At 42.3% G+C, this 26,223-nt stretch overlaps 1 protein-coding gene across 8 annotated transcripts in view; it reads right to left on the bottom strand.

Annotated features, from left to right (window-relative positions):
- PPFIA1 (PPFI scaffold protein A1) overlaps positions 1–26,223 on the bottom strand; it is a 114,347-nt gene that overhangs the window by 22,406 nt on the left and 65,718 nt on the right. For 5 of the 8 annotated variants that reach the window (XM_075927705.2, XM_089778585.1, XM_089778587.1 and 2 more), the window contains 11 exons: positions 23,940–24,091; positions 17,475–17,647; positions 16,954–17,047; positions 15,268–15,349; positions 14,938–15,138; positions 11,728–11,790; positions 11,207–11,233; positions 7,534–7,709; positions 7,350–7,447; positions 5,745–5,920; positions 5,099–5,167 (listed from right to left, as the gene is read on the bottom strand). In XM_075927705.2, coding sequence (XP_075783820.2) covers positions 5,099–5,167; positions 5,745–5,920; positions 7,350–7,447; positions 7,534–7,709; positions 11,207–11,233; positions 11,728–11,790; positions 14,938–15,138; positions 15,268–15,349; positions 16,954–17,047; positions 17,475–17,647; positions 23,940–24,091 — 1,311 coding nt within the window. The remainder of the gene's footprint in view (positions 1–5,098; positions 5,168–5,744; positions 5,921–7,349; positions 7,448–7,533; positions 7,710–11,206; positions 11,234–11,727; positions 11,791–14,937; positions 15,139–15,267; positions 15,350–16,953; positions 17,048–17,474; positions 17,648–23,939; positions 24,092–26,223) is intronic. The other 3 variants (XM_089778586.1, XM_014577505.3, XM_006131049.4) reach the window with 3 other exon arrangements.

The following is a 26,223-nucleotide window of genomic DNA, read 5'->3' on the forward strand; positions in this document are numbered from 1 at the left end:
ATCAAAAAGAAGAAAAAAAAGCCACTCAGTGATGGATAAATGGGGCTGCAGCTCCTCCTCCCCCCATCTCTGAAATGGGAACCTTACCCACTGCACTCACCCAGTCCCTGTCCTGTCCCTCTCTTCGTACCCCCTGCCCCGAGCTCCCTCCTCATATATCCCAACCTTGACTTCTGCACTCCCCCACACCACAACCCTCTGCCCTGTTCCCCTCCTGATATATCCCTACCCGAGTCTCTCATATACCTCAGCTTTGACTCCTGCATATCACGTACCCAGCCCTAATGCCTGTATCCCACAACACATCCAAACCCTCTGCTCTGAGCACCTTGCACTCCACCCCACACCTACATTTCTTACAGATACTGCTATATGGCCACATCTCCCCGCCGCTAGCCCCACCAAAGGGGAGGGCGGTGGTTGTGATAGGATAGTACCTGTAAGAACTGTAAGTTACTTTCACCCCTGGTAGTGTCAATATCTTCCCCCACAACTCCAAGGGTATGTCTAGACTACCGCGTTTTGTCGACGGAAGTTTTGTCTACAGATACTGTCGACAAAACTTTCGTCGACAAAGAGCGTCCAGACACATTGAGTTCTGTCGACAAAGCAAGCTGCTTTGTCGACAGAACTCCGTAGTCTGGACGCAATGTTACAGGCAATAATACCTTCTGTCAACAGAGTTCGGTCGACATAAGGTGTTATGCCTCGTAAAATGAGGTATACCAGCGTCGACAAAACTGCTGAGTTCTGTCGACGTTATGTCAAGGTGCTTAGTATTTCTCGGGAAAAACTGATGTGGCTTCCTATCTTTAATTAAAATGCACGTTAGTGTATATTTGCAATTTAGGATTTAAGATAATTCACAAATGCCATATTATCTAATACCTCTTCCATTTACTTCTCACTGTAAGAGAAAACAAGAACACATCTGTTTTGGGAACATTAACCATCAATTATAAATTAACTTTAAATAACCCCTTTGGCCTCTTAAATTCTTCTTTTGCTGGAATATCTATATTGAAATATAGCACAAGGACACTAATATTAGAGGAAAGGACTGACTAATGAATGAAATGAATATAAAACCTTAATAGTACTACAGTACCTCTCTAACCTCTGTATTGTGTTTAATTTTTAAGTGATTTAGAACCTTTGCACAGGGATATGGGGATCAGAGCACATCCACAAATTGAACTATTTCCCTTTCCCTTCCAGTCCCTAGTTTAAGAAATTATGTTTTTTAATTCACAAGAGTAACACTGGACATACTAACATGACAGCTGGAGCCTTGGCTGTGAAATACAATATTCAGTAGGAAAAATAGTGTATTTTGTTTATATTATCACACCCCTCTATAACTAATCTGGTTAAATGTTAATTTTTATCTAAAAATATTTAACTCAATTTCTTTTGGATTTATAGTTACATGGATGCAAATGTCAATCCCTAAGGCAAGATCCCCACATGCTCTGTCCCAGGTGCTGCTGCAGAAAAAAAGGCCAGAGTGGCATAAAAGTGTTATAAATGCTCTTTTTATAATGTGGGAAGATTTTGTGGTAGTTACCATGGAAGACAGTAAAGGTGCTTTCCTGTGACTCCTCTCAAGCTGTAGCTTACTGGGTAAATTAAGGCTAGGAGGGGCATGTTAGGGTGGGGCCTCATCACAGAGCATGGCAGAGATTCCAACTAGGCAGTGCAGCAGCCTACAGTACAGCTTGCAGAAGCAAGTTAGACAGACACCACCTCACCCCCCCCCCCCCGCAGGTGTTGTCTAAATTATGGTAGAGGCCCCGAAGCTGCACTAGATAAGACAGCACAAAGCTTTCTTATGACTACTATATGTTCCCTTTCTCCTCGCAAGTATTTTACAGATTTCTTTAGATGGCATGTAGAATATATACCTGCACAGTCCTCCTAGGAGAGAATAGCTGGTATGGCTTAGCTAAAGCAACCAGAATAAAGATGTACTTTTATAGTGTGGGCATGTATGCAAGTACATACTCTAAATGCTTTATGCTCACCCAAGCCACACCTCATCTACACTGCTATTTTTAATAATGTAGCGTCCTCCTGCAGGAGCTTTTGACCTCTGCAGGAAGAGATGCCCTGAGCCAGGAGAAGGCTCTGACAAGAGGAAGAAACTGGGAACAGCTCCCCCTTTTCCTGCCTCTCCCTACCAAGTCTTTCTTTGCCACAGAAAAGATTCCAGCAGCTCCCCATATTTCCACATCAAAGGTAAAGGTTCTTGTAGGGGAGAGGCAAGGTGGGAAAGCCTCATTGCCAGAGCCTTTTATGGACATGTGGCTATATATCAAAGCATGGTCTCAGCCTGTTTTTGGCTGTGGTATGAAACTACATGTATACTGCACACTGCCACTGGAGGCATAAAGTATAGACTAAGCCTTAGAAGTGTACCACAAAAATCTCAAAAAATGAATTCTTCAATTTAATTAATTAAAAGAATTTATTAATGTGTCTTTTGGAACGTACTTTAAATATGTCTAAGTAACAGGAGGAAGAAATAAATTTTTACATGATCCTTTCACTATGAATTATGCCAGCTTGCCAGAAAGATTAAAAAAGTATGACTAGCCTACTGGTTACATGTAGCCATTTCTGGCAGGACATTCTGCATGATTATACAATATGCTGGGGGCTGTGCCACCTGCTCACAAACCCCCCTCTCTCTGGGGGTAGGCAACCCCAGGTCTCCTCCCAGCCACCGGGGAAAACCACACCAGCCCCGGCCCCTGATCTCCCTCTCCTTCACTGGAAGTGCTGCCAGCACTGGCTCTCCCTCTCCCTGGCCTGAGATGTACAGGCCCCAGCTCCGCCCCTTACACCTGGGGAGGGCCAGGCTGAGGTGCACCAGCCCTGGTTCTGCCCTGGCGGCCAGGGAAGGCCGAGGCTTTGGCACACCAGCCCTGGCTTTCTACGTGGCTGCCAAAGAGGGCAGGGCTGGTAGTGGGCTCCAAGGGCAGGGCTGGGAACTGGGCTTTACCCACCTATGCCTACCCCCCAGCCTGTGAACGCTGTGATGTGATGAAGTCACTCTGTCATCCTGCAGGAAATTTTTTTTTATATGTATAGGGAGAGGCTATTATACAAGTTTGAATTTGGACAGGAAATTGGGATTCAACTGCACTACTTTCAAAAAGTGCCATCTCTCTATTAACTGCAAGTGGAAAGATTCTAGGTCTTCATTTTCCAAAAGAAAGTTAACACCTTCATCGCCAGTGTCCCTAACACTGTGAGGAGTCATCAGTTAAATACTGAAACAGTGTCACTTACTGAAATGCCTTTACCGCTACTGTAACACTTGAGGCTTTCCATTAAGGTCGTATCCAAAGTATAAAACAGATATTATCCTACTTACAAGATCTGACAAGCACTGCCTAACAGTATGGGGTGCACTTGATAACTAAAAAGGCAACAGCCTTACAACAGTATATAGATTGGATATCTGGGATTAAAAGGAGGGGCGCATGCGCGCGCGTGCGCACACACACACACACACACACACACACACACTGGACTTCGGAAAAAGGAATGGCATGGGGCACAGCCTTAAAAAGAAGAAAGTTTCCTTTAAATTGTTCTTTATAAAGGCATCAGAAAGTTCCAGTTTCACCCATTACCACTCTAGTAAAATAAAAAAAGGCAAGTCATAAGTTACTCTAAAGTGCTGGGTACTAGAAAAAAAGCAATTTACAGATTGGCGATGCTGAACTATTTAGATAAAAATTAAATGGATCCCACTTGCTAAAAATAGGACTAGAAAAAAGAATACTAAAAGCCACAGTGAGCAATAAAATGTCGTTTCTCTGTGACTAGCTCTCTTCTTGAAGTAACTTTTTCTTCCTAACTCTAAAGTCATGCATTTCTTCACTGAAAGTCATCAGATCATCATCCTATTTCTTTTGATAAGAGTGTTAGCTAAATATTGTTACATGTGAACTGAGGAAATTATTTACGAGAGGTTTTAAATGTTCATAAAACCACTTCATAAGTTCAGTTACGGTATAAGAAGTTCCATAATAAAAAGTACACGTGTTCTTTCTTCACCACAGTACATCAACAAATCTACATTCTTGTCTGCTCTCTTGCCTACAGAATGCACTTTGCACTATACATCATAGCACATCAGCAATAGAGATGTTCAAATCAACACATACTCTTCAATATTTAATAGCCCAGTGATGCCACTTGGGGGGAAAAAAAAAACCAACCACCTTAAATTTGTCTTTAATCTCCAGCTTCATGCCTGCCTATTATTGCTACTAGTTTTAGTTTTATTTCCGCTTCCATAATATTACTTTTAACTTTTCATTTAACAACTGTGGCATTCTACTCTAGGTCCATGTTTTATAAGCACCTGAAAATACAAGTGTTATGCAAAGCATCACTTCTTAATACAAATAACTACATTAGCATGATACAGCAAGACTTATTTAAAACATTTGAGTAATGAGCAGCATTGAAACACACCATTTTCACCTCTATTACTTAAGAACATCCTATCTATCTTAGGATGTCCTTTAAAAATGGCATTCAATTCATACATTGGACAAGAATACAAAAGTATATGAGAATTTGGAGATTTTATCTTAAAATTACATTTTACAACTTATAAAGCCAACTACCTACTCAAGAGAAGTCCAGAATTAGAATAGGAGTGCTGCAGATTAGGGCTAAGGTACACTGGCAGAGCTACGTGGTGAAAGCTTACACAACACCTATGTAAATTATACCTTGTTAAGTGTATGTCAGTAGAGTTCCTCACTTCTTTACATTTTAGGAAGACAGATGATTCAGACAAAAAGGCATTTTCTAGCACTAACTCTGGTTACATGTTCTAGGAAACCCAAATTTGCTGAGTACCTCACAAGTTAAGGATCAGAATAATACTGTCTAAATACCCAAAAAACACATACAGTAACTCACAAAGATAAGAAAACACAAGTTAAGATTTCACTTTAAAAACTATTCTCTGTATAGTAATTGTTTAAAGAGACTTATCCAATCCAAATTCTTGTATTTTAATAGGTTGAACACAGATTCTACTTAATGCAAAGCGAAACAAATCAAAACTCACTTCATCAAATCTCCTGTCAGTGCCCATAACAAGAAGGTTATTAAATTCCCTCTCCAAAACAGCACGAGCCTAAAATAAAAAGAGGCATCAAAGAGTCTCAAAAAGGCTAACAAACCACAAGATTTGATAGTAAATTTAAAAAACTATTTCCTATGTACACATTCTAAAATGACTATATGGTAACACATAATATAGCATTGATTTAGTACTTGCTAAGTTGCAATAACACATTTAAAAGGGGATTTCAATCCAGTTATAACCTTACATGAGTTATGTAAATTAATGATGTAAAACTCAAAGTTAATGACTTCACAGTGAAAACGGTGATTTTTCTTCGTATTTACAGAGCACTCTGGGTATTACCAGAGACAAATAAAGGATAGGCCAATTCAGGGAGAAAATGGGCTGTGAGAAAACAAACTAAAAGACAAATAAATTAATTAGAACGCGTTAGAACTTATGGAAAAGATGAGGTTTTTTGTGGTATGTTTTCAAGTCTATGATAGAAAACACACTATAGATAACTTAATTTTTAAAATTTTTACAATTGACTATGACAACTACATGGTTACCAAAAATTAGATACTATGAGTTTATTAAAATGGCTAAGAAAAATCATTAGACATGCAGTTATTATAGTTATTACCTGCGTGTTTTGAGTAGGTATTTGTAATAATAGAGCTAAAGCACTGAAATCAAAAGTTTCTTCTAAGGCCACAAGTGCACCATGAACTCCACTTTCTATAAGGTTATTTGCATATTCTTTAAGACCAACTGACAGTACCCAGCGGATCATTCTGTCATTGCTCCAGACAAGAACATCTAAAAGAGAAAAAAAAACAAATATGCTATATAAAACTTCATAACAAAATATCTATTCAAATAACTACAGATTTCAGCACAGTCAAAACTGTGGAACTCCTTGCCAGACAGAGGATGCGGTGGAGGCTAGAATTTTAACAGGGTTCAAAAAAGAGCTAGATAGATTCAAGGAGATTAGGTCCATCAATGGCTATTAGCCAGGATGGGTAAGAATGGTGTCCCTAACCTCTGTTTCTCTGGAGGTGGGTGACAGGTGAGGGATCACGTGAGGATTACCTGTTGTGTTCCCTACCTCTGGGGCATCTGGTATTGGCCACTGTTGGCAGACAGATTACTGGGCTAGATGGACTTTTGGTCTGACGAAGTATGGCCGTTCTTATGTTGTTCTTGCTCTTCTATATTATGTTGGCACGGGGCTCAGCTGTATCATTTAGGGGTTTAGGCATAGGCCAAAGCAGCTGGTGATATGGAACCAATAAATCTGCTTTAAATATGTATCAAATATTTAAGGTTATTTAATTTTATATTTATTTTATTTTCAATATACAATAGATGTTTTGTACTGACAGCACGAAATTACTTGTGCTCCACAGAGCAAAGAGAGACGGTGCTCAGTGGTATAGCACCCTGTCCTGCTTTATGGATGAATGTGAAGAAGTGGGGGATACAGCCCAGCCTCTTCCCTGCCTCTGAGGAAATATGGATGGAGTAGTCGGTGTAATCCTCAGACTGCATTGACTTTACTTTTAGCCTGGCACTTGCATGGGCAGAGAACTTTTCATCCCATAAACTCCTTTAATGGCTGGTCATTCCTATTCTTGGAGAGCAGGGGCAATTCCATATATTGATGGGTTATTTCAAATCTTTAAAAATGTTCCCCATAGCTCACTACTTACACTTGATCTTTCTTTTCCCTTGGGAATACAGGCAGAAAGATGACGGCCTGAATTCCTACTCTTGCTTCTCCACTATCTCCATTCCCTATTCAGTATCCACATATTAAACACAAATTAACTTGACTTTTTCACACACAAAAAAATACTAACAAAATGGTTAATATTCACAAACTATCAGATAACTATAGTCTTTAGAGGTACTGAAAAAATTGAGACAGCTGTCTACTCAGAGATGTCTTCTTAAATAAAACAAACTATTTCATTCATACTTGGAAAATTTTCTTCAGAACTAAGGGCTAGAAAAAAATTAAATAAAAGCTTATTACACAGCACAATTGTTCTACAGTGGGTTCTATGACATATCCTGTAGCCAGGGATTTGACGACTATACAGGGCCCTACTAACAGGTCTCTTGCATATGGCACTTCTGTGACACCATGAAATAAACCTTTCACTTTAAAGTAATGCAATTTTGAGGCATCTTACTGTGAAGATTTTAAAATCTAAAGTGAAGCCAAGCAGAAATAGTTAACCTTTTATTTCATTCTGGCTTTCTTCTCTTCTTCTTTCAAGTTCTTTTCGGTCATAATTTAATTTTCGTAAACACATTATACCACACTGGAAACTGTTTCTGTTTAAAAAGAAAAACATATTTAGGGATAACAAGCTAGAATACTTTAAAAAGAATATTATGAAGATTGCCTTGAGTGTATTTACCTGTGAAAACTGTCTACCATCTTAAGTTGTCCCCGGAGATCTTTCTTAGTCAAATGATCTAGCATTCTAGCATCAACAAGACATTCCATGAAGTAACTGCGATATTGAGGGAGCCCCAAACTGGGGAGCCACTCATTGCCAATCCACTCATGGTTCATATCGCCATATGCTAGGGTCTGTTTTTAAAAAATAAGAATTATTAAATGTGATTTACTCATACCAAAAGGTAAAGAAACACTAAACAATGCCTTTCCCTGCACTTCACATTAGTATTTAGTATGTTTAAAAATGGAAAGCAGAGCAATTTCTAACTGGTACTTTTTAGTTGGGAAAAATATGCTAATGAAAGTGTTGAGTTGAAGTTTGCCACTTTACATTTAATCTTTTCACTGGAAAACAATGCTCATACCAAAAAGGGGATATAAAAACCATTCAGAGTAAGTAAAATTTCCAACTTAACTTTTGTATCATATTTTGATGATTTTTGGCTTATTCCTTAAATTCAAACTTCAACATCATCAGTTTCACACCCTAACAATATAACTTACTTTGACTGGATGTTGAACACACCATTTCTCGGGGGGGAGGTGGATTGACTTTTTTTCTGAAGTAGTATAATGCATTTTAGTTTCCTCCTCTACCTTCCATCTCATTTTGACAGCCAAATTCACGGTAGACTTTTCAATACTAACAAGAGTTTTGGGGAAATTATACTGGTGAATAAACATCCAAAAATAAAACATCTTTCTGGGCTAATTACTCTAACTGCTGTTTCCTATTCTCATGACTTTGTCTTTGACTGACGAGCTCTGGTGGAGATTTTTAAAGCACAGTTATGTGTCTGACCCCAGTAAGCTTTGAACTTGAATGACAGTTACTCTGCTGATGAACTAGATGTAAAATTAGTTTAAAAAAAGGTTTTAATAAAATGGTTAATAACCTTCTGTGATTGTTATTTTTCAAGATGTGTTGCTTGTGTCAATCCTGTGCTAGTTGGAGTTTTTTACCTTAGTGGTAGCCATAGGGCTGGTCCTAGCGCCCCCCGGAGTCTTGAGCACATGCACTGGTATAAAGGTTGTCACTTACTAAGTAACTCGGAAGGATAAGGAGAGGAGGTCATGGAATGGATATGAGCAACACATCTCAGAGAACAATTGTTACTAAAAGTTAGTACTGATTTTTCTTGAAGTGTTTATTTATATCAATTCCATGTGAGGTGACACACAAGCAGCAACTTTAGAGGTGGGTTTGAGAGTTCACAGACATGCTGTCTGCAACACTGCTCTCCTGAAACTAGCATCGTCACAGGCCTGCTGGCGATGGCATATGACATAAAGTGGGATATGAAAGTATGAACTGATGACCACGTCATGGCCCTGCAGATGTCCTGGATTGGTCACAAGGAATGCTACTGATGAAGCTTGGGCTCTTGTGGAATGAGCCATCGTGATAGCTGGAAGCAGAACTTTTGCCTGATCATGGCAAGCATGGATGGAGGCAGTTATCCAAGACAAGATTATCTGGGATGACACTGGTAGTCCTTTCATCCTGTGCTCCACAACTACAAAAAGCTGCTTAGTCTTACAGGTTTATTCTTTATTATATAGAAGGCAATCACCCATCTAATAACTAATACATGTAGTTGCCATTACTCAGTGGTGCTGTGAGCCTTCAGAAAGAAAACAGGCAGAAAAACGTTCTGCATGATATGCTTCTCTTTTTGGGAAGCCTTGCAAAAGCAAGAAGAGCATTCCAAGTAACCGTCTGGAAGGGCCCCTTATACCAGAGCATATGCTTGAGTTTCCCAGGGGCACGAGGGTCAACCCTATGGATACCTATAAGGGGAAAAAAAATCTCCAGCAACTGTACACATGGTGTACGCACACATCTAGGACTGAACTGACATGAGCAAGCACTCAAAGAAAAAATACTTTTCACAACAAGACTGTGCTAGAGGACTGAGTAAAAAAAGAAGTCCAAAGATACTGGGTTAAAGATTTTTTTTTATATATACAGGCAGTCCCCGGGTTACGTACAAGATAAGAACAAACCTACAGTCCCTAAGTTGAATCTGTATGTAAGTCAGAACTGGCGTCCAGATTCAGCCGCTGCTGAAACCGATCAGTTTCAACAGTGGCTAAATCTGGACGCCAGTTCTGACTTGCATACAGATTCAACTTAAGAACCCCAGGCATCCCCAAATCAGCTGCTGCTGAAACTGATCAGCGGCTGATTCCAGGAAGCCCGGGGCAGGGGCTTCCTGTAGTCAGCCACTGGTCAGTTTCAGCAGCGGCTGACTTGGGGATGCCTGGGGCAGAGCAGCTAGGGTGTTGTTGGGTTGGTCCAGTAGCGCCCAGAGCGGTGCTATGGGACCAACCGGCAGCGCCCTAGCTGCTGTACCACAGGCGTCCGGAGCAAAGCCGTGGAGCACGGGGGCAGCGGGACAGCCCAGACACGCCGTGGCTGTCCTGCTGCCCTTGGGCTCCGCGGCTTTGCTCTGCTTTGCTCCCCGTCTCCCTGGTCTGCCCGCGTGTCCCGCCGCTTTGCTCCCCGTCCCCCTGGTCTGCAGACCAGGGAGACGGGGAGCAAAGCAGAACAAAGCCGCGGAGCACGTGGGCTGCGGACAGCCCAGACGCGTCTGGGCTGCCCGCTGCCCGCGTGTCCCGCCACTTTGCTTCCTCTCCCTGGTCTGCTGGAGACCAGGGAGAGGGCCCCGTTCGTAACTTATGTTCGTAACATAAGTCGGATCTGCGTAACTCGGGGACTGCCTGTGTGTGTGTGTGTGTGTGTGTGTGTGTGTGTGTGTGTGTGTGTGTGTGTGTGTGTGCATACACACACACACACACACACACACACACACACACACACACACCCCTCAACAAATCATGTAATCTATTCGCCCGTGGTGAGTAGATTACAAGCCGGCACAGCGCGATCTGTGCATGCGCAACTCATAGAACCACGCAGCTGGCGAGCAGGGCTCCGTGCCGCTTGGCGAGCCCTATATTTATATATAGACTATTTAGCATCTCTGTGATGACAGAACTTAATCAATGATCATGTTAGTGGTAAGATTGTGTTAGGGTCTTCCATAACAGTTAAGTACTTTCCTTGAGCCATTGTCCTGACAGAGCCAGGATCAAGATAGAACTTCAGTTTTAGACGCAATAAGGAATTACTGTGTGTTAAACCAGTTCTCTAACCATCTGATCTGTTCTGCTATTTAGTCCACAAAGTCACAGACCACTACTTTGAAAGAAAATAGTTTTCCCATTAACTTATTAGGATGTCACACAAGGGCAAGTACTTTAAGTGATAAACAATAAAAAGGAAAGGAATATTCAATATTCCTGTTATATGAAATAGCCTTGGAAATTAAGAGGAAAGATAAACAGTATACATTTATAGACTCTGCTGTGATGGCCACCATCAAAGTCTGAACATCTTCTAAACAAAATGTTCTTTGAATTTGTTCATGTGTCAGCAAATTTTAAATTGAATGAACTACAAAATAGTCAGAGAACCACACTGCCAATTTGTAAGGTTAGTAATATCATCTACCAATTTAGATTATCAAAACATTCTCAGAGGAAAACAAAAATGATCATTCATACTCTAATTGTACTGTCTTGCTTTACATATACTGTATAAGAAGTTACATAAAATCTCCAACCTGAGCCCAGCTTCCCTCCTCATCTTCCTGATGTTATGTGGTTAGAAAAGCAAAAGAACACACAAATATTAGTATTTATAAGTTTAGTACTATGAGAAAAGTTAAAATTTAGTGCATATACAATATCTTTATGGCATGCAAAAAAATCTAAAGAACCCAAGCAGCATGCATTTAAAAACAAATACAACATTCACTGCAAGTAGGAAAATGCTTGTACTGACTGGGTTTTCTGAAAAGAAGAAATTCATGTGCAAATAAATTAACTTGGCTGTACACACACAGTCAGTCTGCCTGCAATAAGAATCAATGTTGATTTTGTTTTTGATTTTGTCCCCAAGGGAAAAGAGTAAAGTGTGAATTAGAGAGTCATATAGGGTTAGTATCTAAAGGAAGCCATAATCCAAAATACTTAAGCTTTTTAATACTTTCATTCTTTTGGAAGGCTAAAAGGCACATGATTCAAGCAATCAAAAAGTGGGAAAAGCACCATAAAGAACAGAAGTTGCAGTGCTGTAACTAACCGTTTGTGGCGTGGCTGTAAGATTTTCCATTTCTTCATGTGTTACCCAGACATTTCCCGTGGTCTAATATGACCCCACAGTGAACCAATCACATCCAGTGAAAGGAAAGCAGTAACAAAGAGGAAAGGTTGCAGAATATATAAGCAATAGGTACATATAAGGAGCAGGCATGGGCAAAAGCAATGGTTTCTAAAGTTGAAGTACAAATTTACTTAAAATGATTATGTAGACTAAAGGTACACTGACATGGGACATCTTCCTTCAAAGATTATTTAACAATCACAAAGTGTGTTAAATAGTTTACACTGATGTGATTAATAAATCAACTATGACAAGAACCATAATGTTGAACAAAATTCTAAATATTCATTTTAATAATGTCTCTCTTATATTAGTTCTCTTTAACTACATTTTTTCCTTTGGTATGGTACATGTATGTCTGGACAATAAATCTAACAAAATTGCAATCTTCGTTTTTTATTAAACATTTTTGTAATTCTACACTTTTAAAAGCATTTTTGAATTTTTTTTCTGTCACAATTTTCAGTGGGTAGTAATATTAATCTATTAAATGTCATTCATTTTGCTGAAATTACTACCAGTATTAATAAGAAGCTCCTGCAATAATCATTTGTTCTCTGTTCAAGCCCGAAATATATCCAGAAATATGGTAGTCAGAATAACCATGCGGGGCAAGATCCGCATACCGTATTTTCCGGCGTATAAGGCAACTGGGCGTATAAGACGACCCCCTAATTTATTAGTTAAAAGATAGGTTTTCGTCTTATACTCGCCGTATAAGACTACCCCCCCTTAAGAGGCCAACCGGCAGCACCCTAGCGCCCCTCCGCCTCCCCAGCTTTACTCCCGGTGTCCCTGGTCTGCTGGAGACGGTGCCCAGCAGACCAGGGGCACCGGGAGCAAAGCCGAAGCGGCGGCAGGGTGCCGTGCTTCTGAGGCTTTGCTCCGGCAAAGCCTCAGAGGCGCGGGACCCCGCCACGGCTGCGGCTTTGCTCCCAGTGTCCCTGGTCTGCTGGAGATGGTCCCCAGCAGACCAGGGGCACCGGGAGCAAAGCCTCTGAGGACGCCGGCAGTGGGACAGCCACAGCGCGCCTGGGCTGCCCCGCTGCCGGAGCCCCTCCGCGGCTTTGCTCCGCGTCTTCCTGGTCTGCAGACCAGGGAGACGCGGAGCAGCTTTTCTTGCCCCGGAGTACAGGGGCGGCGGGACCGCGAGGTCCCGCAGTCCGTGTCCTCCGGGGCGAGAAAAGCCCCATTCGTACCTGCAAGTCGGGAACTGCCTGTATACCCGGCGTATAAGACGACCCGCGATTTTTGGGGGATGTTTTTTAGCATAAAAAGTCATCTTATACGCCAGAATATATGGTAACTCCCATTCAAGTAAATATACCACATTGTGCAATATGAATGCAGAGAGTGAGATCAATGCAAGGTTTAACATACCAAAATCAGACTTCAGTTATGTAAACAAATACGGCTCTTTTTATTAGAACAATTTTTCCACATCTGCATAAACCTACTAAGTGCGAGCCAAAAGAACCCATTACCTAATATAAAAGACATTCTACTTTAAGAAACATTACTACCTTCTGGAAAAGCTATGAATAAACATTTTAAAAGACATAGTATTAAAGCCAACTATACGGATTATATTGTTTAGAAATTTTTCCACTTTTTCCTAAATTACTAACATTTGCATGGATTATATATTTTTTCCTGTTGCTCATTCCTTTCTTAATTCATCCCATTATGACATAATGGCTACGTCTAGACTGGCCCCTTCTTCGGAAGAGGCATGCTAATTTCTAACTTTGGAATAGGGAAATCCGCGGGGGATTTAAATATCCCCCGCGGGATTTAAATAAACACGGCCGCCGCTTTTTTCCCGGCTTGGGGAAAAGCCGGAAAAGAGCGTCCAGACTTGCAAGTAGGAATAAGAGATCCTCCGGAAAAGGGCTTTATTCCAGAGGATCGCGCCATGCTTGACGCTCTTTTCCAGCTTTTCCCCAATCCGGAAAAAAGCGGCGGCCATGTTTATTTAAATCCCGCGGGGGATATTTAAATCCCCCGCGGATTTCCCTATTCCAAAGTTAGAAATTAGCATGCCTCTTCCGAAGAAGGGGCCAGTCTAGACGTAGCCAATCTGTCAAAATTCTTTGACTTTAAATTAAATATAAAGTTGTCAGCAGCATCAAGGTTTTTGTTTTTACAGTGTCTCAAGCAACATAAAAAGGGGAAGGAGAATAAATCATCATCAGAATATCCTTTAGTCAGGATTTTTTCCAGTATTTTCCGAGAGGCATCAGTGCTTCCAAGTAATAGCACAAGGCAGAGCAACATTTAATAATTCAATTCTCTGCTTTTACTGGAATATCTCATCCAATTATAAAAACACTTTGAATTTTGCTGTACAATTGCCACTGTTTAAAATAATTTGCTTTGCATGATTTAGAGCATATACGCAATATGCCAATTATAAGCACTAATCCCATCCCTGGGTACTTGTAGATGGACCATTACAACCACATAGAGCCAATAAAAGTCAGAGGGTTTCTCGTGGCAATAGTCACAATTTATAATCAATTACACTGAGATGCTGCCATTGCCCAGAATTCCTATCACTCATTCAGCTGAGTTTCTCTCTGATTGCAACTCACTCAATCTTTAAAAATTATAAAATTAAAGCATCTTCAATTTACAACATAGTTACTTATATGTACGTTCTATTCCTTTAGCTAATAAAAATGTAATATTCCTGGCAAATTACACTTATTCTTAATAAACATAGGACTATTCTTAATAATCCCTTATTTAAACATATTGTCATGTTGAGATGAAAAATAACCGACCTTCTCCTATACAAAAAACCAGTAACTTCTTCACTCAATTTCTACAATAGTATATCATATCTGCTTTAAATTACCAATATTTTTAGCAGTAAAAATGTGTTAAAAACTTGTATGATAATTATTCCACATTAGAGTTTTTTTGGTAAACAACCATTTTAAAATGGTTATGTGGTCATTTTCAATATAAGGTAATTTTGAAAAGTTTCTCTTAAAAACTCAAAATTTCCACCCTCAAAATTCTTTCATTAGAATTCTGGAACCTTCTGAAGAAACTTCTGTTTGACACTGTTTTAACAGGGATTTCTCTCCCACCAGAATATGTTACTTCCAATTTTTTTCTTACCGTTCTTGATGTAGGAGGGGCAGATGGACTTGTTAGTGACATGATCTCTTGAATGGCAAGCCTCAATTTCAACCTGTGTAGAGGATTACTGATTCCAATTTCACGCTGTATTTCCGTATCAGACAAGGCAGACATGATGGCACCACTTTTCACATTGGCTCGGCAAGCAGCCACGTACCACGCAGGCATTCCTACCCATAACTGGCAAATAGAAAACAATATGTCAGTAGCATTTGTAAATACACATGTTTCTTCAAATCTTCAAGTTATTAAAAACACGACAAGAGTCTCCTCTATAGGTACCTTATGCTTTAAAATGGGATCACTTACCTCTAGCCACACCACTACAGTAGGGCCATCCCATTGTGCAAAAGGCAGACCTTGCCTTCTAGCTTCCTCAAGCAATTCATGTCTAAAATTATAGAAAGTCATTAAATTAAGAGAAAGTATGATTGAAAAAGTAATTTAGCTCTAGGTTTCATTTATTTAACACTGGTATTTTGTTTCCTTTGTCCACCTTTCCTTTTTTAGCAATCTTACAGACACTGTAAGGTATCTGAAAAGAGGACAAGACCATACCAAATGCACACTGGCATGATGAGCATGAATTTCAGTCTTGCAGAAATGCTGTCTTACTTTTTTGGAACTAAAACATGTTTTATGCCGGAGTTTCTAAACATGCTTCAACTGGCTGTATTCACCCTGTCCTTGCTAAATGAGAGGGAGACCTCATGTAATTTGGAGTTGGATTTCAAAGAGATCTGGTAGAAATGGTTGAGAATCATAAATGTATGCTGATGAGAGACTGGTTAAAACAGAAATTATTTACTGCTAATGTAGCAAATTTGCTATTTCAGTGAATTAAAATGCTTTACAACTATTACAACATGTTACTTTGTCATAGGAACCATTTGTAAAGACTAATTTTAAAAGTTTCACTAGGTTTCCTATAAAATATCTGATGTATTCCCCAAATTCCCTTCCATGCTTATTTATAAATATTTCCACATACTGCTTGCAAGGGAGAATTAAGTTTACGCGCAGTAGGGATGTGATCAGGAAACCAGTTAATTGATTACCTTGGAGCAGCCTTCCGCCCACAGCCTGTCACAGTCAGAGGGCTGCTCTGGCCACATAGGGCTGCTGGGCTGCCAATTCCCAGCCTACATAGGCTTGTGGGCTAGGAGTCGGCGACAGGGTAGGGAGTGAGGAAGCAGCAGCGGAGAAGGCAACAGTAAGAAATACCTCCCTGCACTAGGCTGCTGACTCCCAGCCACCATCACTACGCCGTGTGCAGGCTGCGATCTGGCAGCCCAGCATGGGGTTGGAAGCAGCTGGGCTGGAGTAGCCCTCGCCCACAACACAGGTCACTCCAGCCCAGCTGTGGCAGGTGGAGGGGGCTGTTCCAACCAGAGCCCTGAGCTCTTTAAATCACCATTGGCGGGCTGGGAAAGGTGATGAGGGCTGGTTGCCCTTAACTCCACGCTTCCATCCAAGGCCACACCCCTTCCAGGCCTCCTGGAGCTCCTCTGCCCCTCACACTAGGGATGTAAACCTTTAGGCTTATCAGGTAGTCAAGTCACTATTCAACTAGACTCTGCCCTCCCCCTTGCTGCCTCTGTATCAGAGACAGCAAAGGGGGAGGGGGGAGAGCAGGAGCCGGTGCTGGGGGTAGCCAGCTTAAAAGGTGCTCTTATTGACTAATGGAATAGTTGATGCAAATTGCATCGACTATTCGATTAGCCAATTAATCTAAATTTAACATCTCTATTACTAAGCCCATTTTTATTTTTCCAAAGTTCATTTTACAATAGTGATTTTAGTGCTATGTGCCATCAGCTCAGGTGTGGCAGGACTACACCCCATTTTTAAACACATTAGATTGGAGATGTATGTGAAAAAGAAGTCTGCAAGACCTAATAAGGCTTGATACTGTTTTGGGCATAGTATTTGGAATTTTTCCTTTAAGCAAGTAAATTATTTAATTTCCCCTAAATTACATATTTAATAACTTACTTTTTCTGTAGTTTTCTATTCTTTTCCACCTGTCCCCCAAGTTTGCTGAGTCCTAAGGCATCCTGAGATGAATTGTCTGTCTCTGTTGAACCAACTACAAGGAATTTTTAAAAAAGGCACTTAGTGACTTTTTCTTTATTTTACCTTGAATGTATTGTTATAAACCAGCATAATTATACTATTTCTGTACAACAAAGTAATTAGTACTTAGTAATATTACTGGTGAGCTGTAATTGTCCAATTATGTTTCTATTGGTAACTCATTTTATTAATGAAATGTGATAAGGAGAAAAAATTAAAAAGTAGCTCTTTTTTCCAGAGATACCTAAAGCATGTGGTATTTGAATATGAGACATGAACAAGCACTTCAGAATATCTTTATTCTCTCACCATGAGTCATGCACCTAGACATCTAAAATATACATTACCTAGAAAAACACATTAAAAATGTTCAAAATGAGACAGTCTTTCCTTCCATTTATACTACTCATAATACACTAGCTAGAAGATAACAAACCAACCTTGTCCCAAAGACTCTTTGCTGGTCTGTCCAGGTCGACCCTTTTCTTTCTTACCAAACAAGCGACCTATAGAGGATTTGATCCCCTTCTTTTTAGGAGCTTTGTGAAGGGAATCCTGGCTGCTATTACTACTACTGGGATTGCTTACTTGCCCATCTTGAGAACCTGTAGAACTTTAGAGAAAAACAAGCTTCTTTTAGTCTGTAAAAGAATGCATAATCACTACTGTCAGCACACTACATTTTTATGGCAATTTGACGTTTTGGTGGAAGCTAATGAAAATTGTCAAATTACATCAAATTAATTTCCAGTTTTTAAACATTTTTCATCACAAAAGATGTGAAAAGCATTACCAGAAGACATATCAAAAGGTTAAATGGAGCATAAATTTTAAAAAAATGCAACAGTCTACTCCTTTTCATATTAAGGAATCTTATTAGGGTGACTAACCAATGGAAAACAACTTCAACTCTTTTATTGTTATGTATATTACAATCCACTAGATGTCAGTTTTCCTACCAAGTTCAGATGATCATAGATTAATTTAAGCACAGATTTAGAAATGAGTGGCATAATAAACTGGAATTCCAGCTTCCTTTCATCCACTTTTCTTCTCTATAATATACATTTTACGTAAAATGATTTAAAAAAAAAGGAAAATAGTATTACAGGTTAGACCCTCTTGTCCAGCATCCTCGGGGCCTGACTGGTCTCAGATGATGGAATTTGATGGACAAGGGGAGGTCCCCGATACCAACCCTTCATCCCATTACCCCTCTCCAGTGCCAGCTCCGTTAGCGTGGCTGCGGTGTCTGCCAGCTGGCTGGGTAGCTCCAGCCCCACTGGTGAATAGCTGCGCTGATTCTGCCAGATTGCACCTGGCCCCAATGCAGGGCAGCAGGCAGTTCCAATCACACTGCTACACCCCGCCACATCCCAGGCTGATGCAACCTAGCCAGACTCCCCTTCTTGGGCTACTGTGGTCTGGGTTCCGCTGCTGGGCGGCATACAGCCCCCAAACACTCTCCTCCCAAGCTGCTGTGACCCTGCTGCTAGCGAACTGGCAGAGTTGCACCAGGCTCCCGGCTGCTGGTCCTCCTGCCCTGGGCTCTCTCATCCAGGAACATCCTTGCTCCTGCCGAGCCATGGAAGTTGTTGGATGAGAGAATCCCAGATTTGGGAGGTGTAACCTGTACCTGAAAACTCTGATATAAAACCCACTGCCAGTAATGAATGTGCCAAGGGGACTGCTAAAATAAATACCTTTAGCAAATCAACTGACATATTCTGACTTTTCCAATTAGTTTGACTTTTCAGAAGTTTTTAAAATAACTTCTTAAAACTCACATGATCTGAATCACAACTTTTTTTTAAAAAGTTGGTGAATAATAAAGTTACCTACCTCTTGTAACTTGTTCTTCAAGATGTATTGCTCATGTCCATTCCAGGTAGGTGTGTGCCCATTATGTGCCCAGTTATCACAAGGTTTTTTCCCCTAGCAGCACCTGTTGGGTTGGCCATTGAGACCCCTGGAGTGACACCACTATGGCTTGCTGAATAATGGCATAGTGAGATATAAATGTGAGAACGGAGAACCTGCTGTTTTTTGTTTGCTGCCTGGCAGATACCCTGTGTGACGGCAAGTTGGGGGTCCCTCTGATCATGCAGCCCTGTAGCAGCAAGAACAGACCCTGCCAGCCAGGAGAATAGAGAGGGTTTATTGCTTTTCCAGGGTACAGTGCAGCCTAGACATGACATGGCTACAGGAGTCTGGGACAGGATGGCTCAGACCCCTTGAGATGGGTGCCTCGGCCCTTAGACTCCCAGCTCCCCTCCGTAGTCTCTCTCTTTCATGATTCCAGCCAGAGAACTGACCCTTCCCCCAACACTCACTTCTTTTGTTCCATTCCTTCCCTTAACCAGTAGAACTGGTTCAGTCACTGTCATGGGGGCCCACAAGACGCCCCCTGCCCCTCCCCCCTCCCCACCCGCTGGGCAGTGCTTATAGACCGAGGCCAGTAGGGGTCATCCACAGCCCACAGCTCAAGCACAGCAACTAGCAAGGTACTGACTACACCACACCCTGGATGGGAACATGAGCCAGCAATGCAGTAGACAATTCTTGTGCTCATGCAGAATGTGTGATTAAGGGAGGAGCTGGGACATTGGCCAGGTCCTAGCAGGTTCTAATGCATGCCATTATCAGAGAAGAAATCTTCTGGGAGAAAAGAGGAAGGCCCTTAATTCTGTCTGTGACAGTGATGAACAGCTGAGTAGATTTTTCTAAAGGGTTTAGTGTGTTCTATATAGAAAGCAAGAGCATATCTAACATCCAGGGAAGGGAGTGACCACTCCTTGTTGGTTGCATGTGGCTTTGGGTAAGAAATCTGTTGAAAAACATCCTGATTAGCATAAATGATGCAACCACCTTAGTCAGGAAGGCATGGCATAATCAAAGCTGAACCCTGTATCCTTATAAATATTGTTTAAGGTGACCGATGCCAAGACCTTAAGGTCTGATACCCTTCTGGCTGACATGATAGCAATCAGGAAAACTACCTTCCAACAAAGACAGAGGAAGGAGCAGGCTGCTAACAACTCAAAGGGAGGCCCCATTAACTTAGCATAAGGTTAAGAGCTCACAGGGGAATCAGCTGCCTCACATGAGGGCAGAGTCTGTCCAGACAGTTTAAGAAGCAGCCTACCACTGAGTTACCCTTCTGAGCTGGAGTGGAATGCTGAAATAGCTGAAAAGTGCACCTTTAGCAAAGCTGCTGCTAGGCCCTGCTGCTTTAGATGAAGTAGAAAGTCCAGGATAACTGTAATGGAGGTCTCCTTTGGCCTTTTGTAGAGGCCAGATGGCAGGTAAGTGGCACAGGTAGAAGGCTTCCTGCTACCTAGGAGGACTTCTCTGACCATGCCCAAATACACTAGCTCCAAGGGATTTAGCCATGGAGATTCCAGGCCATGAGGCGAACGGACTCTGGGTTGGGGTATTGGAAGCTGACAGTCTTCCTGAGTGATAAGATCCAGAACCAGGGGCAGATGTATGGGTGTGGCCACTAAGAGGTCTAGCAATGTGGTGAACCAATGCTTCCAGGGCCAAGCCAAGGGTATGAGAATTACCAATGCTTTGTCCTGACTGATCTTGAGGAGGACTTTATGGATGATAGGAAATGGTGGGAATGTGTAAGCAAACCCTTCATGGAGTAAGGAAAATATCTACCAGTGAATCCTGGTTGTGATTGAGGAAGAAGCAAAACTGCTGGCACTTCCTGCTCATGAGAAGGGTCCTGAAGAGAAATGGAGAGGGTGAATGGGAGGAGAATTCATGGAATATCCAAGTTACATTGTGCTTATAGCCCAGATATCTGAGGTGATCTGGATCCAAGCCCAGTAGAAATCAGATGAAGTTTCCAAACATAAGAATCTGACATATAAGGATCTGTGCATCATTCCCAGACAGAGTTTAGGTCCATCGATACTTTATTAACAGGATGGGTAGGAATTGTGTCCCTCGTCTCTGTTTGTCAGGGGCTGGAAATGGATGGAAGGAAAGGGATCACTTGATTATCTGTTTCTGTTCACTGCCTCTGGGGCATCTGGTACTGGCCACTGTCAGCAGACAGGATACAGGGCTAGATGGACCTATGGTCTCACCCAGTATGGCTGCTCTTATGACACTTTCAAAGACTCTTTAAGGGGACTGAAGACTGTCTTGCTGAGCCCTGGCCCTGATTGCTGGAAGAGCTTGGCCGTCTTCTATTTTTTTGGCCACCCATCCTACTATAGTCATGCCTGTGCTGGGGAAGGATAGTAATGAGGCAGAGACTGTGGCTTAAAACCCTTGCTTTATGAGGCTGGTGTATGGAGGCCCAGAGATTTTTAAGGTTGTCCTTGTGTCCTTCAGGATCTGGAGCCTGGAACTGGTTTACTCAGCAAAAGTTCTGTGCCATCAAAGGGCAAGTCCTGTATCGTATGATGTAGTTCTGGAGGCAGGCCAGAGACTTGCAGCCATGAGCTCCTGCACAACACCCGTGGACATGAAGCAGGCTATAGAGACCCCAGAATCTAATGCAGCCTGGCATTAGAGGTCTGACAATGATCTCTCTCTCCTCCAAGATGGTTGTGAACTCAGAGGGAAAGTCTGCAGGGAGGAGCTCTTTAAATTTGTCCAAGTTGGCCCCAAAATTACAACTATTGGTTCAGCTCCACTTGTTGGGTCGAAATTCTAAAGATGGATAATCCCTCCCCTCCCTCTGCCCCAATAGATCATGTGGCCAGAGAGGTCCATCTTTTTTTGTCTCTCTTGATTTTGGGGTTGGGAGGGAGAGGGGGGCATTCTGCTGCTCATCTCTCTCCTTGAGGTTAGCTGCATCTACAACCAGAGTGCATGATTGTGGAGGAATAAACACTCATAACCTTTTGAGGGCACAAAGTAGTACTAACCCTTCTTGCTGTGGGAGGAATGAAGGCACATAAGGTCTTTTTGAAGTTGAAAATTGTTTTGATCAGTAGCAATGCCATCCTAGAAGGCCCTTCTGGGTGAGGATATCGACCATGGGATTGATTTTTTCTGCCACCTCCTTGGCTTGAAGGTCCAAGTTTTGAACTACCACCCTGAGTAACTCTTAGTGGGCCCCATTATCCATGGCTGAACCTGCTACTGCCTCATCCGGGGAGGACAATGATGAAGCACCCACCAATCCCAGGTTCTCTTGACCTTTCATCTCCCAGGAGGCCAGTGGTATGGGAGGCAGGACCAATCTGCTAGTGACCCTTGTAGCCAGCTGATGGCCTGTGTCTGATTGCAGTGCCAGGTTGGGTGCCTATCGTGGTGCTGTGCTCCAACTGCAGTGCTGGGTTGGGTGGCTGGCCATGTGCCTGTTGTGGGGCCAGGTAGACTGTGGTGACAGGCTGAGTGCTTGCTGCAATGCCAGTTGCAGAGCTGGGCTGGATGACAATCATCAGGCCAGCTGATAAAGCACTGTGTAAGCCTACTGGGACATCATCCTCTGATCCTCTTCGGGGTTCTCTTGCTAGAGAAGCGGGTGGTGGTGCTTTCCTGCCAAGGCCAAGAAAACAGACCAGGAACTGAGACCATGGGCTTGGTAGTATGTGCAGGGCATCCAGAAAAGCCGTTGCACTGGGGATTGCCAATGAGGTGCCTAGGGTATCATCAGTGCCTGGAGAGGTTGCTCCCTGTGAGAGCATCTTGAATGCTGCAGGTCTCACCTCGATACATAGGAGTCTAGCTCCAAGTCTGAGGTTAAGCCTGACCATGATGAGCAAGGTGATGCAGTTCCAGTGGTCCGGAGAGCAGTCCCAAGGAAATCAGTGAGGTAAGGGAGACCATTGGTACGGCATGGTAGGCTTACCTCTTGATTGTGCCAGTGCCCTAGAATGGCCCAGATTCATTTGATACAAAGTTCTACATAGAGACTCTAGGGCTGTCAACTCAATGAGGCCTCACATTGCCTTGAACGTGTTAGGGGGAAGGCATATTTAAGTCCCCCATGTGGCTCTCCCTTGCCGAGGAGCTGACATGGACTGGACTCAAATGGTGCTAGAGTCAACAGCGAGGCTACTCCTGGGGCATCATGGAGAATCCTGATGCATGATGCACTCCATTAGTCTTATCACCTCTGGTAGTAAGCGACTCACTTTTGCCTTTTATGAGACACTGGAGAACGGTGCTGAGATGGTGTTGTGCCAGTCACCGATGGAGAGTGGCGATGCCTAAAGTCTTGGGCACCAAAGGAGGAGTTGAACTGTCCTGCATGGAGAACAGTGTGCTGCACATGGAGGCTGGTTTAATTGCTGTGTTCAACTGCACTGGCTGAAGGTAAAGTGCTGACTCCATAAGAAGGAGTTATAGCCTGAAGTCCTTTCTTTTTTAGTGGGAGGACAGAAACTCCTACAGCTCTGGCATTTGTCTGTTAGGTGTGCCCCTCCCAAGCACTTATGGCAAGATTCGTGATAGTCTCCTGTTGGCATAGGTTTCTGACAAGAAACACAGGGTTTGAAGCTCTGGGACCAGAACCTGCGCCAGTCCCCGGGAGAGGGCAAAACTAAGAAGAAAAAAAGCTTTATGTAACTAATCTAACCCCTATAACTTTAACAAATTAACACTTATTGAAAAACAACTTTATACAAAGAGTAGATACAAGAGTACTAGGCAACCGCTTGCCAAGGCAAGAGAAGGAAACTCCAACCACTGTCACTGGCAGTAAGAAGGAACTGAGCAGGTGGCGGGGTTGGCAGTGGCCTGTATACAGCACCATAATGGCGTCACTCCAGCTGACCTGATGGGTACTTCTATGGGAAAAACCTTCCAAAGACTGTGCACTTGGCACGCATACACCTACTAGGAACCAAAAAGAGCAATCACTACAAGAAGAATCTGAGCCTTAGCTATATTACCCCACTTTTAACCTAATATTTTCTGCTATCTGGTTTACTTACTTTCTTATGTCTCTGATGTCTTCATGGCTCACTGTATGCAAAGCTCCTTTATGAATTCTATCTAAATGCAGGGATCGAGGTGAAGATGGTGGAGATGTCTCACATTTTATTGTGGTCTTGTCATCACGTACTTCTTCCCCAGAAACTGGAGACTAAGGGAGAAAGAATGAAAAATTAATTTCTAGCATGAGACCTACATTAATACTATATGAAGAATTAAAAGAAAATGTATTTGATTACTTTTTCACTTGATAATGATAAGATTGCTCCAAGTTCTTTTATTCTGGAGTCATCATTTCTACTCTTACTTAAGGATGTTAAAATGTAATTATCTGGCTAATAGTACAGTCGATATAATTTGTATCTACTATACGATTAGTCGATAAGTGCTTCCACAGAGTAACAGCATGGGCAGCTCCAGAGGACCTGACTTTAGCCGGGACACTGTGCATCCGCTTTGAAATGTAGCAAGAGTCCGCTCAGCTGTTGCTACATTTCAAAGGTGGAAGTGCCTGCAGCATTCCGCCTTTGAAATGTACAGGAGCCCCAGCACGACCTCTTGTGTATTTCAAAGATTGAAATGTTGTGTGGAGTCTGGGGCCAGTGGGGGACTCTTAAGCTGGCTCCCCTCAGCATCTCCTTCTCTTCTCCCCACCCGTCTTTCTGATAGAAACAGTAAGCAGGGGTGGGAGCGACTAATTGACTATCCGATAAGATTTTGCTTATCAGATAGTCAACTAGTTGATTAGTTGCTTACATCCCTAGCCCAGGACTGCTCGGTTCCAGCTCGCACTGAGTCCAGCAGCCCCTATTCACTGCAAATAGGGGCTAGCGCCAGAGCAGACCCGGCTGCCAGGAATAGGGTTGCTTAACGGCAACAGCCCTTGTCAATGTGGGGGAGGGCAGCTCCCCACTGGGACCTCTGTGGATGGGGCTGCTTCACAGCAACGTCCCCTATATCACCCCCCTACTATCTCTGATACAGGCAGCTGGACCGGGGGGCGGGAGGGGAGGAAGCAGGCAGCATCCTGGAGATGGTGCTGGAGTGAACCAGCTTTTGTCTCAGAGGCAGCAAGGGGGGAGCCGCAGAGTACACAGTGCAAGTGGGGACTAATTGAGTCCTTGCTTGCCCCATGCTCCCTGAGGCACTTCTGCTTTTGAAATGTACAAGAGCCCCGTAGGGGCTTCAAACCCTGCTTGCACCATTTTCCGTTGTGCTTCTGCCTCCCCTGCCCCCCGTCAGAGACGGTGCTGAGGGGGAAAACTGTTTTACTGGGTCATCCCAGCACTAGCTCCTGCTCTCCCCCTCCCCCCACTTGCTGCCTTTCTATGACGGTAATCTTCAAAAATTCAGTGAACAAAGATAGAGGAATAGCTACTGCAAATGGGTAACATACTGCACCTTTAACTTGGGGTAAAAGTCTCTCAAGCTAAATTACTGTTTCCTCTATAGAAGGTCATCTTGCTCTTAATTTCCTTACTCCCAACATCATTAAAATTATTAATTTAATGACATTTAATAGCAAAGATTAAATGTGAACATGAAATAATTTGCAACTATTCAAATATATGAAATTATTGCAAGGGATCTCATTTACATCAACACATTATGGCTATGACATAACAAAAGAACTTCACCATATGGCTAAAGCGTTTACCTTTCTACGGTGTTTCCTTAAATCACTAGGCTGACAGATGCATGCAAAGAAAAGAAATCAAGAGAAAACAGATTTATTGCAAACTCTGTAGCACAAACTCAAAACGTTAGCACAGATGCAAACATATTAGGGAGAAGATAATATAAAAGAACATATGTGGAAGGAAGCAGAGATGCTCTCCAGCTGCAAAATATTTTATTACCATACCACTGGAAATCAAGGTTTTTAACAGAAACACTGTAGGTACCTAACTAGTCATTTTAGCAGATAATATTTCATCCATACAAGGCAAAATTAAAGGAGGAAACAGAAAAAACATTCTCAGCAGGAAAACTAGTAAATTAAGTTTTGCTTCTTTTTTTTTTTTTTTTTAAATAATGAGAATACTTGAGCAAAGACTCTCCATTAACCACATAATGGAAGACGTTCAAGGAAGGGACTGAAGTAAGTTTTTATGCTGTCCAAGTTAGAGCCTATGAATTTTTAAAATTCTTAATTCTGAGAGTTTTGATTTTTGTTCCCTTGTCTCCACCTTATATAAGCAGATGCATTGCAGCAGTAATCCTGAAAAGTCCAAAATAATGGCAGTAGTTGTGCCAGCATTGGTGACGAAGGCCGCTAAGGAA

This window comes from Pelodiscus sinensis, chromosome 5 (genome assembly GCF_052426305.1).
Source record: "Pelodiscus sinensis isolate ZL-2025 chromosome 5, ASM5242630v1, whole genome shotgun sequence".
Taxonomy (NCBI): Eukaryota; Metazoa; Chordata; order Testudines; family Trionychidae; genus Pelodiscus; species Pelodiscus sinensis.